The sequence below is a fragment of the Stegodyphus dumicola genome, chromosome 2 (assembly GCF_044657685.1).
Source record: "Stegodyphus dumicola isolate Sdum_Otavi_A_Nest chromosome 2, ASM4465768v1".
Lineage (NCBI taxonomy): Eukaryota > Metazoa > Arthropoda > Arachnida > Araneae > Eresidae > Stegodyphus > Stegodyphus dumicola.
This window is the reverse complement of record NC_140769.1, coordinates 50,834,496-50,852,185: the sequence shown is the minus strand read 5'-3', so window position 1 is coordinate 50,852,185 and position 17,690 is coordinate 50,834,496. Positions and strand designations below refer to the sequence as shown.

At 34.3% G+C, this 17,690-nt stretch overlaps 1 protein-coding gene across 1 annotated transcript in view; it reads right to left on the bottom strand.

Moving 5' to 3' along the window:
• LOC118196643 (short-chain dehydrogenase/reductase family 9C member 7-like) overlaps positions 1 to 17,432 on the bottom strand; it is a 66,050-nt gene extending 48,618 nt beyond the window's left edge. The window contains exons 1-2 of the mRNA XM_085809891.1: positions 17,300 to 17,432; positions 13,877 to 13,933 (exon numbers count right to left, since the gene is read on the bottom strand). Of these exons, the coding sequence (XP_085666017.1) occupies positions 13,877 to 13,933; positions 17,300 to 17,432 (190 nt within the window). The remainder of the gene's footprint in view (positions 1 to 13,876; positions 13,934 to 17,299) is intronic.
• Positions 17,433 to 17,690: the final 258 nt, after the last annotated feature.

Genomic DNA, 17,690 nt, shown 5'->3' with positions numbered 1-17,690 from the left:
TAGGGATAATTTTAATTAAAGTTACCAAATAAAATACGCAGTATTATTCTGTCAATCAGAAATGTCCTATATATATTACTACTACATCTGCCACTAGATGTCAGCACTAAACAGTGTACTTAAAGTTTCTTAAATTTGAGACAAATTGCAACTAACTAATTTAACTATGGAACGGAATCCACCATGCTATGATATGCTGAGAAACTGGACTTAGCCAAGGAACCCAAAAGAAGAATTTCTTCGTTCTGCACCTAATGGAATTCATGCTTCTGAGCCATGATCAAATCGCGAATTTTCGCAAAAGTTTTGCGACTTAGAATTGGGAAATGCGGCTATTCTTCTTGCACTTACCGCTACAAAAGTGTTTGCGAGTATGAATCAATATCATAGTAAGTAATTACAAGTGATTTAAACAAGAAATATATTGCAGTAAAGTGCCTTTTAACCAACAGTAACGGGAGCTCGCACTTCCGGATAAGACGTTTTTCCTGATACAGAAGCTGTTCGCATATTTTTTAATGGATTTTCGTTGTATTTACAGAAATATTTTACCTAAAATTTTTGTGTTTTAAATATTCTGTTTGATAACTCTTATTATTCACTCTCTTTCTACACCGTAATTTCCAAAACAATAAAGCCTTTTGTAGTATCGGAAGAGGTATTTTATCCCATTCCTCTTAAATAGCTTTCCAAAATCCAAGGGGGGCTCACTTTTGTACAATCCGCTTTTTAAAAGTCCAAACGCTCACAAATCCATTTAGGCGATAAATCAGGAGAATTACTAGGGATATGAGTGAAGAGTGTGGCTTTGACACTCGCTTCTTGTTCCATTTTCTCCAGGAAATTAACAGTAGATTTTGATCTATCGCTGCTTGCATTATCCTGATGCAGTTCTATTGATTGGTGGCACTGTGGGTAAAAAGGAGGTATTTCAAATCTGAAAAATAAGTATAAAATATATTCCTGATTTTTAATACGTCGAGTAGATCTTAACACTTTTCTGCACTCTATTTTTAATTTGCAATTATATGAAAAACCAACAACATTCATAAATCTCTTGGATAACTTTCTTTAGATCCTTTGAAACCATGTTTCAAGACTTTTTTCTCCCCTTTTATAATAATAAGTGTGTCTTTTTTTTTTTTTTTTTTTTTTTTTTTTTTTTAATTAATATACCCAAGATTCATCTATTTTTTTTATTTTTGTGCGGATAAATATTCCTCATAAAGAATTCCAAAAAATCGAAACTTTCAAAAGTGCCGTTGTTTGGTATTACTGATTAATTGGGTGCCAGTTACAAGGAATTTTACAGTACATAGTTTACCAAATATGCATTAAATGTTACATAATATATATTATATATGTATGTTAAATTATATACTATATTAAATAAGCATTATATGCGTCTCTTCAAAAAGTTCGCGGAACTATCATGTCACATGGGTGAAACTTTGAAATCGTTAAATGTAGTCTTTAAACTTACTCTCCACAGAAAAAATGCATGAATAACGTCATCCTAAGTAGCGTAGTTTATGTTGCGGTGCTAAAAGAGTTAGGGAATTTTTAGCGACTTACATTTTTAGCGAAAGTCGCTAATACAAAGATACTTGGATACCTTTGATCGAAAACAGACTCTTGTTTATGTGGGGTCAAAGTTTGCATAGTTTTCAAACAATCCCAAATTACGTGATAGCTAAAAAAGATGCCCTATGCGGTCAAGAATCTCCGCTTTTTATGTTCCCCTACTAAATCTAAAAATGTAGTAATTCTAATAAATTCAGATAAGTAAAGTTTGCACCAAAGATTTTTTAGAAATTATTTAAAAAATTTTATATACTGATTTCTTTTTAGTATAAATTAAATTAGCATTTATTTAACACAAAATTGCCCTTAGTGGACCTTAGTTCATGGAATCTAAATTATCTTTATAAACTGAATTGGGGAAAGTAGAACTGGGAGGTTACAGGAAAAAGTAGTAAGTTCCAAACTGCCAGAAAAAAAAAAAAAAAAAAAAAAAAAAAGAAAGAAAAAGCGAAAACATTTGTAGAGACATTAGATATTTTTGGAAGCAGGCAAGATGAAAAATTAGCAATCGCCTTCGCCGGAAATCGAACTGCGGACCTCTCAATTACGCGCTGAGCGTGCAGACCACTACACCATGAAGGCTCGCTGAGAAGGTGGGAGAAATACCTTATATACTCCCCCTTTTAAAAGGGGGCTGGGGTTTTTAGAGAACCTAATCGTCAAATCCTGGGTGTGGAGAACTCTTATCCAATATCCTTTTAGTTCGGGCGCCATTGTAGAAATATTAGGTATTTTTGGAAGCAGATAAGATGAAAAATTAGCAACCGCCTTCGCCGGGAATTGAACCGCGGACATCTCAATTACACACTAAGCGTGCAGACCACTACACCACGAAGGCTTGCTAAGAAGGTGGGAGAAATACCTTATACATTTATCTACTTCATTCAATGGTTTTTAAGATTACAAAAGGAATCGTATTTGTAATTCTCAGTAGTTTCTATACTTCATACTCATTTTCCTTTGCCATCTTGAAAATAAAGCATAAGGAAATTTAGTTTGATCATTTGCAACTTTACAATTACAAAAGTATTTTAGAATTACAAGGAAGCTAGATTATACATTAAGTAGTTTCCGTTTAATTATATTGTTTCATACGTACAGGTTCGTAATAGGCTGAATGCACAAGTCCGATAATAAGTTAATAAAATAGATTCTTATCAAAAGAAATATATCAGAGCTCTGGAATTTTCTTCAGAGATAGTCATAAAAGTATTCACAATATCACGCAATGTAATCAGTAGTCATACTTCAAACTACTAAAACGTTAAACACAAAGCAATGTAAGAAGAGATGTCTGAAGAGAATACTGACTCGGATATTTCAGCTTATGAGGAATTTAAATCTCGCAACAACAGCAACTGAACTCAGATGATCTCTCTCCGGCCTTTTATGGTTTTCAACTGGCCGCGTGTTATTTCTAGTACTTTCTCGAAATTACTGGAAAGCAATAAAAAGATAGAATTACAGTTACAGCTAACATGGCGGTCAATTAAATTTATTCAATTTCAATACATATTACCGAGATACCCATTTACTTAAATGTATGTGTTAAAATGTTACCCAGTATGAATGAACGTGCCCCTGTATTTTCATTTTTCCGGCATAGCTTTCTCTTAAAATTTGTCTCGCGCTGTATTACGCAGAAAAAATACAACAATTTTACTTATAATTCTACTAAAATTATCCATCTAAATACAAAATTCGTAGCAATATTTTCTTGCATTATTCTGACATATTCCACTTCAATAATAACAACAAATATGTAATTCGAGGTAGCGTAATTATTAGTAAATTTGCTGTTTTCTGTTGAACTGTTGTTTTAGAGAAATGAATTATATTTTCTAATTAAAATATTAAATATTTACTGTTTTCTTCTTTGGTTTCATCTTTCTAGATAATTTGTATCATTCATCTTTTTTTACGTCCTTCAAATAACTGCTAGTTCTAGGCTATATTGTTTAAACGTACTGCAGAACGGAGTTATAATGTTTTATTTTACCTCAGGTTAATTTGAGTTTTTAAACTGCCATACATTACAAAATTTAAATAAATGGTGAATTTTTTTTTTTTTTTTTTTGTTTTTGTTTTTGTTTGTTTGTATAAAAGGGTTGATAGTCTAGAAACATAATTTTCCCATGATTAGTTTAAATGCATTGTTTCCCTTTTCATTTGAGTCTGTTGCCATTCGGTAAAATAAAATATTTATGATCGAACTGATTAACAACTGTCACTGATTAACAAACTAGTTATACTTAAAAGCAATAGAACAGTTCTTAGGAATATCATTTATTTAGTTTTTAACCTGATTGATTTAAAAACCATGCTTTTAATTTATGACATATCTAAATAGGAACATTAAAGAATTTTTACAAAATTACGTTATGTATTTTTTCATTTTCCAAATATATAGTGGTTACCTCCCATTTAAGCCTTTCTTAGTTGAGGGTCTTTTTTTTTAAATCGTGCCATTTTAGTCTCTCTTAGAAAACAAGATGCTTTCAAAATTTTAGGACGATATAGTACTGATGTTTTCTTAAAATAGAATTCTAAATCTTGAAATCTGAAATATCGAAATTAAAAAAAAAATCGCATCAAAACAGAAGAATGAAAACTTTTGAGCATTTAGTTAGCATTAAATCTGTATTAAAAATAATGCTCTAAAGTATTGTGGAAATCGTGAGTGTTGTACACAGTTTTTAATAAAACACATTTAATATTTTGTAGTATTTAAAAAAAGAATGTGACTTTCAGTGCAGAAAAGAATGTTAACCTATATACATGTAAATGGATTTTTAAAAGTTATCTTAAGTTAAAAGTTAAGTTTTAAAAGTTATCTTATTTTAAAGTTTTTAAAAGTTATCGGGATTAATTATATGGTATTCAAATAAATCATATGTCTTCTTTTCCGGCTGAATTAAGTGTCATAATCTCCACATCAACTATAACGAAAGGTTAAAAACAAAAAGGCTTAAATGGTATAATTTATGATGACAATTTATCCAGAACATCCACAGAAAGACAGTAAAAAAAGGCCGGAAATGGCACGATATATATTCATAAAGCCTAAAATGCGAAAGCCCGGAATGGAATATCACATATAAAAAAGATGTATAAGATATATAGCATTCTTACGTTAGTCTAAGTGTATATTCGTCTTGTATCCTATAAAATGTTCCGATATTCCACCCGGGCCCTTTCTATTCATAATCTCTACTTCTAAACCATATTAAACATTGAAAGAGCCCTTTCAATGTTTTCAAACATTCAAAGAGCCCTTTCAGTGACGACCGTTAAAATATTCCGGTAATGTTTTTATTGTTGTTGTTGTTGCGCTAATCTCACTTTTCTGAAATCAGGACAAGCCCACGAAATTCATCGTAGCAAGGATGTGAGATTGCGCCTGTCACTGGCAAGAACGTTGTGCACCAGATAGGTGATAGTACAATTTTACTCAGATCCGCCCCAAATTTTGAAGGAGAGCACCAGTGGGGTTCATAGGTTCCCACGCCTCTTCCTTTACCACAACTTTACGAGAGAACTTTCTAATTGTAACATATTTTAGATGCTTCCATGCTGCACAGATACTATATATTTCCAGTTACTATATATTTACTATACATTTCATACTATACATTAACCGTTATAGAAAATCATCAGTTAACAGAGCTCGAGAGGTACCGCTAGGTGTATTCCAAATGTGAATAGACATTTCAAAAGCCTTGGCATTATGTACACGATCTTCAGGCAAGGTAGCTGGTGTAAAAGCTCCATATTTTTTACATTGTCCCGTTTACATTGTAAATAATGATTAAGAACAGCTGGGACGGTATGATAACCATCGAAATCCCATAATGCTCTCTAGGAATTGTTCTCATCATCTGAATACGAGCATGAGATGACATTAAATGTGTATCAAAAATCAGTCTAAAAACAACAGCAGGGTTATTAAGTAAAACTGGTGGGTGCTGAAAGCCTTATCGTATTTTCCCGATCTTCGTTCTTCATCGCAAAGCACTATCTTCCTGAACATAGGGGTGGATAACAACAATTTGATAATCTAGAAGCTTCCAAACCAGAGAACATTTCTCTTTGAATTAGTTGTAATAACTTATTTCAGCTGCTAGATATTCCTCTCAAGATAAATCATCACGTATGCGTTGATCTTTTGGAATTTGACTCTTTTGAATCGTAATAACCAATCAAACATCTGCACTCTACGAATTAATTTGAGAAAAGTTTATAATACCAGCTTCTATTTTCCAGTTAATCGCTCATTATTGAAGATTTAAACCTTCTTCTTATCCACTGAGACTTCTTTTTCATTTGTTTGACTGTTGGTATTTTGTACAGAAGTTTCTAAGCAACTATATTTTCACCTCTCAAATCAAATTGTAAATTTTTCATAACCTTGGTTGATTCTGCTATAAAACCTTCAAGTTCTGGGTTTTCTTCTATAATGGTAATTAATACATTTGTCAACATAAAAATTACCTTTCAGTTTTTCCGTAATGTAATGTGAGTCTCTTTCACCTTGTTTAATAAGCTTAATTTCCTTTGCTAAGTGATGATTAATAATTAATGCCAAAGACTACTCGATTATGACATTTGAAAATTTCATTTTTGATCAAACCACAAAAAATGTAGGTAATCCTTATCTCCTTCATTTACACAAATCTGCTAAATTGTTCTTCTTATGCCTGATATGACATCGATCTTCTGATATCAAAATCTCACCAGTATAGAGGATGTAGTATATTCTATTAGTTATCAAGCAATTACCCAACAAAGGGCTTTTGGGAACCTTCGCTGATGCATCAAAAACTGATTTGATCTGAGTTGTACTGATCTTTGACACCATGACAGCTTCGATGAGGCCCAGTGCCTATTTGATGTAAAAGGTTCAGATGCAGCATTTATGGACCAGCTAGACGATCACTTCATCATGTACCCAGTGGGTAGCCAAACCCAAAAAGTGGCAATTTCTACTTCAATACTCCGAGGACAAGCATTGAGTTGGTATAAAGGTATCGGCAAATTCCTACTTGGAAAACCAGGATCACAAATATGCACGTATCAAAACTTCAAAACCGCCATCCTGAAACCTTTGTAGTCGTAAGGAATCGTGCGCAGTTAGAAGCCGAACCAAATGAATGGGCAGGTACCAAAATGAACGGGGAAGATCTCACAAACTTTATTCTTCGGAAAATTCATGTGGTTCAATTATTGTATAGAAGAAAATCCGACGACGATGTAATTCAAATCATCTTGCCGAGATTACGCCCACTGGCACAAGATTTTATAGAAATGAGAAACCCGTTGATCTTGGAAATTCTCTTTGAGCTTGCAATAAAATCGGAACCCGCCGCATTTCCAATATTGCAAGCACACACAGTTATAGGCAAGAGTACAGAACTTTTCGCAGGACTAAGCCAGATGAACGACGGCAGCCAAAATTTAGTCGCAAGAAAGATTTTTCTCCAAAGTGAAACGATTACCAAAAGGCAGACAAACAGAGGAAGGAAGAAACAAACTCAAAGCAGTTAAACTGCTGAGGGACGCTGGAAAGAAGGAAGGTCAGCAGCCCAGGGAAGAGAAAATTTCCTCCCAAATACATCTGAATACGGTGGTGGTAAAAAATTTATAGAGTTACCAGAAATACAAATTCTTTGAAAAAAGGAGCTGGCAATCGCATTAATTGACACGGAAGCACAGAGTAGTTTTTATGAGAAAAGGTTTTTAGACAAAATTTCCGATGCCATAAGTAACACCGAAGGTACAGCAGGGATTGCAGTCTAAGAAATACGGTGTTCTTGCATTGGAAATATGCTTCTATACGTGCAGGCAAAAGGTGAGCAACTAAAAGTTGCTTTTTTGTAATTAAATATTTGCAACCTAATTTCATTTTAGGTATGAATTTCTTGAAGTCATCAGAAGAAGAATAAATTTTCAAGAGGATACCGTTAAGCTAGACATGACGAAAAAAAAAAAAAAAAATCCGCGGAAGTAAAGCCTCCAGCACTGGAGTTGAATGACCTGAAAAAGGAGGAAAAAGAGAAAAATTGAAGAATTGGTAAGTAAATTTTCAGACCTGCTTAGTGACCAACCTGGTCTTACTCATGTTGAAAACCACGCGATCGACATAGGACATAATTAACTATAGGGCTAAGCCTATAGGGCTTACCTATAGGGCTAAGCCTTACATGTGCGACAAAGTCAAAGAGGCAACTGTAGAAGAGCACGTAGCGGAAATGTTAAAAAATAAAATTATTGTGCCTTCTAGTAGTCTGTTCGCAAGCCCAGTCGTGTTATGTCGTAAAAAGAAAAATCTCCCCTCCCTACGGAAAGTAAAGCATGGTGGTTCGCTCCAGATTATCGAAAACTAAATAATATCACAAAGTAACCAGTTTATCCATTACCGATCACAGAGGAGATAATTAGGTAAATAAAGTCCACCAGATATGTGAAATTGTCAGGTCTTACCTCTGGCTATTTTCAAATCACTATGAAACTGGAGGATGTTAATGAAACGGCGTTTATCACAAATTTGGCATTTATGCATTTTTACGGATGCCATTTGGTTATGTGGTGCGCTTGCTACTTTTCAACTAGCGATGGGCATAATTTTAGCCAGTTCTCGGAAAATCCACATTTATCTATTTAAATGACATAATCATTACCAGTAATACAAATAGATGACCATATAAAATATTTGACGGAAATCTTTACACTTTTACAAGATGTTCGATTAGAAGTGAATCCTAACAAATGTAAATTCGCAGCAAAGAAATTGAAATATTTGGTACATAAAATTTCCGCTATCAAAGTTAACGAAACCGAAAATTAAAAAATTATGGCCATTAAATTTACTGTCCGCCAAATACCGCGAAAAAACTTGCGTCATTTCTCGGAAATGTGCTAGGAGTCGTCCTATCTTAAGTGAGACGCCAGTAACCTCTTCAGTAAGATGTTGAACCCTACCAAAAGGAATTATATGGCTACAGAACGTGAAGCACTATCTGTCTTACTGGCCGCAAAAAAATTCCGAGTATACTTCGGGAAGCTACCTGTAACAGTTTACACTGGACAGTGTTGTTATTTATTGTTACTTTATTTAGGTAAACACTTGTCACCTCGATTGATAAGGTGGGTATTGAAACTTCGGGAATATAATATTGAAACATTTACCTGGTAAAGAAAATGTTGCCGCAGATGCTCTTTCTCGCATTAAATTAGATGAACAGGTGAATCAAGTTAAATGCACAATGTTGACTTCAAAAGTTTTAGACTCTCGAGATACTGTTATCGCTGAACTAAAAACGGATCCGGAATTTAAGAATTATTTTTCAGTTTTCAAATAGTAATGCTTCCACGATATTTTCTTGCATATGTTAATCTATCACGGCTTCATGGCTCATGAAACTTCTGATTTTCCTTAAATCTGCTCCACAGTGACTTGAATCGTTTTTCTTCTAAGTCAAAATTATTCCGTTATTTCTCTTTATGTTCGTTCCAGAGCTAGCAAACTATGATTTTTGACTTGTGTCGAATTATGTATGATATTAAATGTTTTGGATGGATTTCATAGATATTTTTCCCCTCAAGAACTCCTATAATTTTGCTTCTACCTCTAGTAATAACTCAGAAATTCAGCCGAAGGTTCCTGTAACAAATTTCCAAACAGATCTGACCCAATAAGCAACGAAAAACTCATCATCTTTATTTTTAAAATGGATAATGTCTGATAATCGTAATCTTATGTCACTTACATATCGATATACAGTCCTAGGCTTTTTTCGAAACAGGAAACGTGAAAAATGAGCAATTCCCTCGCCAGAACTCGAACCCGGACCTCTCGAAAACGCGCTGAGTGTGCTACCGTTGCACCACGAAGGCATGCTTGCCTTTTAAAGGGCGACTGGGGATTAGGGGACTCAATCACCAAATCCTGGTGGCGACGAATTATTATCCACCACCTTATAGTTCGGGCGCCACTGCCGAGTCTTAGGCTTTTATTGAAGCAGGAGACTGGAAAAATGAGCAATGGTTTCTCCGGGACTCGAACTTGGACTTCTCGAATACGCGAAGGGTGTGCTGTCGTTCACGAAGCCATGCTGGAAGGAAGAGAAAGTATCTTATACTGCCACTTATTATTTCAGTTTCTGAAACTTCGCCGTTTATCTTTATTCTCATATTTAATGGTTGAGGCAAAATGACTCTGATATTATTCTTTTCTTTTCTTATTGCGGTTTTTCCTGACAGGATGCATAAACAGTACCAAATTCACTACCGATAACAGTAGGCAAATGCATATTTTTAGAAGCGCTTCTCTTGACAAAACGTTTCTGTGATTCAAACTCATTGTTTACGGTTATTTGCTCGAACTGTTGGTACTACTGACTGTAATTGTAGTCTATTTCTTTTTTCTGTACGATGAACTGATTGAGTGCTTATGTTACGATTTTAATTGAATCGTTAGTTTTGGATTTATTTTCTTCTCTTTCTCGATGCAAGAATGATCATTCTTGTGTTTCTTTCTCTCGTCCATGAAAATTTCATAATTAAGTTACATTTCAAGAATCGCTTTTTCATGTTGTCTGTAAAACTTTAATGCAATAGGGTTTAGATAAAGTTTAGTAAGAAAAGGGAAAATATATGAATTTAGTTCAACAGAATTTTCAAACCGTGCACCTGGATTTTTTTGTATCATATAGCTCCCATATTTGCTTCGAATGGGAGGCGATTTTGCAGCATTTAAATTTAACATGAATGATTTTATGTTTATTAACACTTATTATGATTCGAAATAGTACTATAAATTCTTCTTCTCGCATTGTTCACCAGAATGCAAATTAGCTGTTGCGTACTTAAGCGGAGGATTTGTATGTTGTTTTAGCACTTCTGGCCGCCTCGCGATGCAGTTACGTACTGTCGCCGGCTCTGACAAAGTTATTCCGGTTTTAACTATTTTGCTAGCCGAAGTTTAAATATGTGCCATCCTTTATTTGAGACAGCTTAAGTAGACTATTTTGTGTGCAGTCTCAGACTATTTTACTTGAATTTAAACTTTCAGTCTCACGTTATTTTAAATACTATCAAGTAGCGCCGTTTCATTTGCAACACAACGTCTTCTGTTAATTTCAAGAATTAAAAGCAAGCAAGTAGTTAGGGGAAAAATCAAAAATCTGAAAGATTTCAGATTTTATACTACGTCCAAAAGGACTTTGCTTAACATTTTGTGTGTTACCTTTATTTATTAAATATCACGTTTTTCACAGTTAAACCGCATAAAATTCAATTGAACAGCAATATAACAAAATATTTAAAAATAGCATATCTTAAGAATTTCCGATAAACAGTCTCGCGTGCTGGGTTTTTCCGTACAGTGTTGCCCTTGCTCGCTTTGAAATCGTTGAGTGTGTTAATCAAAAATTCGTTAAAATTGTACAAAATATGAAATAGATAGTAAAACAAATTCGAAATTCAAAATTCGGGCTTCCAGATGTCCATGTTCGGGTGCAGGGTTACGTTATTCTAAATTTGATGGCTCTAAGTACCATCATTTTTTTCACAATGCGAGAGACATATATACATACAATCATGCAGATTCTTGATTACTTAATTTCTTTAAACGTAATACAGAGCGATAATATTTGGCAGCAACAATTTAAAAAGTGATTCGCCGTTTATACTGAAACGCCACAAAATGCCGTTTTGAGATTAACTGCCCTTCTGGGCTATTAAAAACATTTGTGATTTGAATTAAGATTGGTGGATAACTAATGTTAATGTTGGAAATATGTAGTAGCATCTGGAGAACACTGAATTAAACTTCTAGACGTAGCAGAATCCTACAAGCAAAGAGCTAATAAGGTTAGATTTATTTAATTACTGTTTGGTTTATTAATTTACTCGAAATAATAGTTTTCTTTTTCTACCTTACTTTAAGCAACTCTGGTGCTAGATCATAAGTATTTTCTGATATCAAAAGTCTTTTAATACTAAGGCTGATATTTTTAAGTAAACTTTAAGATAACAGTATTTATCAACTTCAGATAAACGTTCATTGTTATGAATAGCATTAACTGCGTTTTCTCCGTTCCTCCTTTCCGCCTGGACAAAATTTCAATTCCATTCCCAACAAGTAGGATAACAGTTGCATAAAGGAAGTTTTAAACCCATGTTTCTGCTAACGTTTCTTGCAGACGATGCATTTCAGGGCAATATCTGAACCAAACTTTTAATCATGTATATTTTCCGATGTATAATTCAAGTACAAATATAAAGTACTGCGCATATCTGTGTTGTAGTTCGAATGCGTTATTAGTATTATTCAGAAATTTACTCTGCTTCAGAGGGTATGGAGAAACCCTTTTACTGTGGTAATATCAACATCGCAAAAATCTTGTAAATGAAAGATGTCTTGTATAATTAAATATCTAGCAGTTCACGAATATTACGCATTAGTCTAAGAATGAAGAATATTTTGGTTTGCACATTTTCACCTCTATTTCCATATTGCTTTCTTTTATTCATAAATTATTTCATATCTTTCGGTATGAGTTTGTTTGAAGTTGGACTAGCTTTTAAATTTCATACTGCTGCTATAAATATCTTAATTATTTCTTATAGATATAATTTGCATTCTTAATTCTGTATAATAAGCCCTTCATTGATATCTGATAACTCTTAACTCTCTGATAAGCGGATCAGACTGTATACATTTGTATTATTTGCAGTTGAATTTTGCGTTAAAAGCAAGCGTTTAGTTGAATTCTATTCTCCAGAGTAGGGCATTTTGAACTCATGAGTACTTGAAATTGAGCCTGCAGACATCTGGAATATTGCCACTGTAGAAAATCATACATTTTATTTCAAAATTGAAAGTTTGCGTTAGAAAATCTCTAATAGAATTTCACAGCGTGCTGCGTAAAGTCTGTGGTGGTAAGGCATAATACACTTCATTTAGACTAGTGGTTTTTATGACGGACCTATCAATCATACAGGCTGACCGTATGTCGGGAAGATCAGAAGGATCAACAGTCGAAGAAAATTTAATGTTTCTGGCCGGGTGGAATGAAAGCAGATCATCGAGCATCGCGTGAGAAAATATTACAAGCCATAGTGATTTTGCTGCCATCATTTCAACGCGATAAAAAAAAGGGGGTTCGCACCTGTTGCGTACATCACTACTTGATACAACATTATTGAAGCAAACAAACAAACAAAACAAAAAATTGTTAATGAAGGTAAAAGATTTCTGCCTGGAATAAGGGTTACTATAGAAACGTGGTTCCAAACCATAGTAAGTCGTTTTCAATTCATTGGTGACAAACATGCTCCTCGGTATTCCAAATTTCTACCTGCATAGATAAGTGAAATAAATACAACTTTTACCTAGGATTACCAAAGAATATTCACGAATACAGATTTCTAAAAGAGAAAAACTGTGGATGTAGCATATTATTGCGACTGGTAGCGAAAATTTGTGAAACAAAAAGCAGAAAAGCGCACAAAAAACAAACTGTCTTCTTTATGAACAAGAAATTCGTTTTGAATGCTTGTAGTATCGTGTAGCCCCAACTTGTCAACAATGATTGCTACTAAGTGTTAAGAAGGGTTTAAAGCCCTTTTTATTCAACTTTAATAATAACAGCTGCTTCCACTTGACGCTCACAAACTACGCCGACCCGGCGGTTTAACTGAAACAGAACGTAAAAATTAACAATAATGACGGGATGAATAAAATAGCGAGATCACTATCCACGAGGCTCTGAGATCTTAAACTAACCTAATCGCGTTCTAAAATACCGCTGAAATTCAGCGAGCTTACTAATTAAGCAGTTGAAAGATTCCGCAAAAACTGCCGAGATAGGCACACAGGCCGAAACACGCGGCTCTTAAATTTCTACCTAGCAACTTTCACGTTCGCGATTGAAGAAGCACACCTACAATCTCGTTTTCCTTCTATTTAAACTCAACTTACTTCTGCTAAATTTGAATATACTGCGCGCTTTACTACAATTTACATACTCTAGCATTGGCAGTTCTAGGGAAAAGTAAAGGCTTGACAGGAAAGATAACTTAAAATAAATATTAGTTAAAATAAATATAAACCCTACATTTGCCGCTGCGAGAATTTGGCAAACTTAGAAGCAGGTCCTAGAAACGACCTGTTGACAAGTTTCCATATTCTAACCTAAGACTCAAGAGCTCCGTTTACATAAAACAAACTTTCCCCTAACAAAATTTTTCAAAAGATTTTGTAGATGATTAGAATACAATATCTTCTTACAGGATCTTCTGTGCTGTTGCTCTTCATCAATCAACCTTTTTCTCTTCCTTCCAGCATCTGGAAGGAATAAGTATCAGTATATTCCAAATACACTATTATTTACACTTTTTTTAATACTCGGTAGTACTTTCGTTTTCGATCATTTTCTGTTCCTTATTTAACTGCTTAAATTCACATTCATTCAAATATTCAAACATGAATTTAACTTTACCCTGATTCTCCCCCATGTGTGGTGTCGGTGTCAAACGGGAATCTTCATGTTTTTGTATTTCAACACTTCCCCTAACCACAATGATTTGTTAGATTTCAATCGACCAATTATGACACAAGATACTGAAACTCGATGAGCTATGGTTAACATTCTTAAATTCAAGTGTGGGTGGAGAACCCTAAAAACCACATTCATTCTAATTTCCCCCTCATTCATCTTTTCACATGCAGGCTTTCGCTCTAAAGCATGATTTTTGTTGTAAATTAATCGAGCATTTGAGAATAAATAAATAAAATGTTTTTCTAACTCATTTCTGGCAACCCTAAAAATGCCAGCACACACGGGCGTCAAACACGTAAACTATATTAATCACGTGATATTAATTGAAGAAGAAAATGTAAAGCGAACTGGTAATTAGACGAAAGACCTATCTGGTCTCAAAATCACGTAGTATTAATATATCCCATGATCCTCTTGTTCTTTAGATATTATTAAGCTTTTGTATGTGCTTGTGTTAACTTTAATGTATCTACCGCTTATATTATTTTAGTTGCAGTATAATAAATATGTTATTTGTGTTAAATCTGCATCGTAAATCCCTCTCATCATCATCAATAGTTTCGGAGACTCAACTGCTGCTACTGAGTGCACAAAAGGTAAGCTGATTTTGCTATCTTTATTCTTCATTGATTATGAGACTGATATCGTTGTAAATCCCGAAACTGAAATTTAAACTATGCATATAAACTTTATGAAAGTGTTAAGTAAGAATTAAGAATGGCACAGGCAAGTCTTAAAGATTGTATGCAAATAACTAAACTGAATTCCGAAAATTACGCTAATTGGAAATTCAAGATTCAAATGCTTTTAATGCGTGATGGGTTAGATGATCTTCTTTATTCTCCCCTACCATCTAAACCTGATGATGAATTTTTAAGAGGGATAAACAAGCACGAGCTATAATAAATCTATGCATTGATGACTCTCAGATAATTCATGTTAGAGATGTTACGACTACCGCCGGTACATGACAGAAATTAAAGTCAGTTCATGAGCGCTCAAATTTGAGTAGCAAACTATATCTTCTGAGAAAATTATATTCAATAAAAATGGCAGAACACGGTGATATGATCGCGCACATCACTCATATGATGGACTTGGTCGAAAGATTGAAAGCTATCGGTGAGAACATTCCAGATCAGCATGTAGCCGCACTTTTGTTAGTTTCGATTCCCGAATCGTACAATAATCTTATAACCGCCATTGAAGCTAGAGAGGAAATTCTTATAACTACAGATCTAGTAAAAACGAAACTCACTGACGAGTACAATAGAAGATTAGAACAACAAGCAGATCGAAATTCTAATTCTTCAACCGTGTTTAAATCTGCAATAAATGCAAGAAATTATGATAATAATAAACAAAAGAAATTTTGTACTTTTTGTAAACGCAGTGGTCATACTCGTGAGTGTTGTTATAAATTGAAAAACAAAAATAACAATCCTTGTCCTGACAACTCAAAATCCGAAAATCGCGTGACCAAACATGTCGGAAAATCGGACCGGCATTGCATGAGCGCGCACACTTCCGTTGAAGAAAGCTATAAATCCAGATGTCAAATGTCGTCTGTCAAAAACTCTGTTTATAAAAAGGGTTTAATAATTACTCCACGATATTGCTCAGATCAAAAAAAAAAAAAAAAAATTTGTATGTCGATTCCGGCACGAGTAGTCATCTAATAGGATATAAAAGTTTGTTTACAGAACTGAGATATGAGGATACTCAACCAAAATCATTTTAGTGAATGGAAAAATTTTATATTCGCAGGGCAGAGGATTTGTTGACCTTGATTTAGAAGATGAATGTGGATTACAGAAAATTCGATTGACTGATGATTATTACGTTCCTGATTTAAAGAGCAACTTAATTTCCTTTACGCAAATTGCTAGTAAGGGATATTCTGTTACTTTCGAAAAAGAAAAGTGTTACGTAAAGAAGGATAGCCAAATAATTATGCGTGCGTATTCTGATGATAATAGTTTATATAAAATTGTTATAATAAAAAATTCAGAAAGCGCGAATTTTGCAGTTGAATGTAAAAATAAAAACTGCGTACAAGTATGGCATTCTAGGTTAGGTCATCGAAGTTATGATGCAATCAGACAATTAGTAAGAGAAAATCTTGCAGAAGGAATAAAATTAGATAATTGCAGTCATAATGAAAGCTGTTCAGAATGCATAAAGAATAAAATGCAGCAAATTCCTTATCCAAAAGCTGCTAGCGTTCGAGCAAGAAAACCACTAGAACTTATACATAGTGACATTTGCGGGCCTATGCCTACTCCAAGTATTGGTGGAAAACTTTATTTTGTAACCTTTATTGATGACTTTACTAGATACACTGTCATCTATTTACTCGCTAAAAAGAACGAAGTTCTTAGTAAATTAAAGGACTTTGTCGGTATAACAAGAAATAAATTTGGAAGAACCATACAGACTCTTCGAACCGAGAACGGTGGTGAATATACCAGCAAGGAAATGGAAAAATTTCTATCGGATAACGGCATCAAGCATCAAGTAACTGTTCCTTTTTCGCCTCCTCAGAACGGTGTAAGCGAAAGAAAAAATAGAAGTATTACTGAGATGACCAGATGCCTGCTGTCCCAAGGCCGACTTTCAGACAATTTTTGGGGTGAAGCTGTCAACACAGCAAATTACATCCAGAATCGCCTTCCAACCAGAGCTTGTGATAAAACTCCCTATGAATTATGGAGTGGAATAAAACCTAATTTAGCTCATATGAAACAATTTGGTTGTACAGCTTATGCATATGTACATAAGGAAAACCGTAAAAAATTAGACCAGAAAGCGATTGAAGGAATTTTTGTCGGTTACGATCAACGATCAAAGGGGTACAGAATCTACACAGGAGAAAACCGTATAATTATCAGTAGAAGTGTAAAATTTGTCGAAGAATTATCAGCGAATGAAAATGTTGAAATTTCTCTTCATCCAAAAGTTGACGATGTTGAAGATGATGAAGAAAATGACAAAATTGTATCCAAGGAAGAGCCAAGACGATCAGAAAGGAAAACGAAGGGAATACTACCAGAACGTCTAGGATTCCTAACAAACACAATCAAAACCATACCTGAGAATTTTAAAGACTTGGATAAATTTAATTCCGAAGAAAAGGAAAAGTGGTTACTTACTCGCAGTTGACGAAGAAATCAATTCCTTATCCCGAAATAAAACTTGGGAATTGGTTGATCTTCCTGTAGGAAAGAAACCTATTGGCTGTCGATGGATTTTCAATCTGAAAGAAAACGAAGATGGAACAATCATTCGTTACAAAGCGCAACTAGTTGCTAAAGGTTATAATCAAAAATTTGGAACTGATTACGATCATGCCTTTGCACCAGTAGTTCGACATACAACTATCAGAACTTTTCTTGCTGTCGCAGCATATGGTAAAATGCATGTGAGGCATGTAGACGTTACTACAGCATTTCTGCACGGAAATTTAGAAGAAATATACATGGAACAGCCAGAAGGCACTGTTCAACCTGGACAAGAAGAGAAGGTTTGCAAACTGAAAAAAAC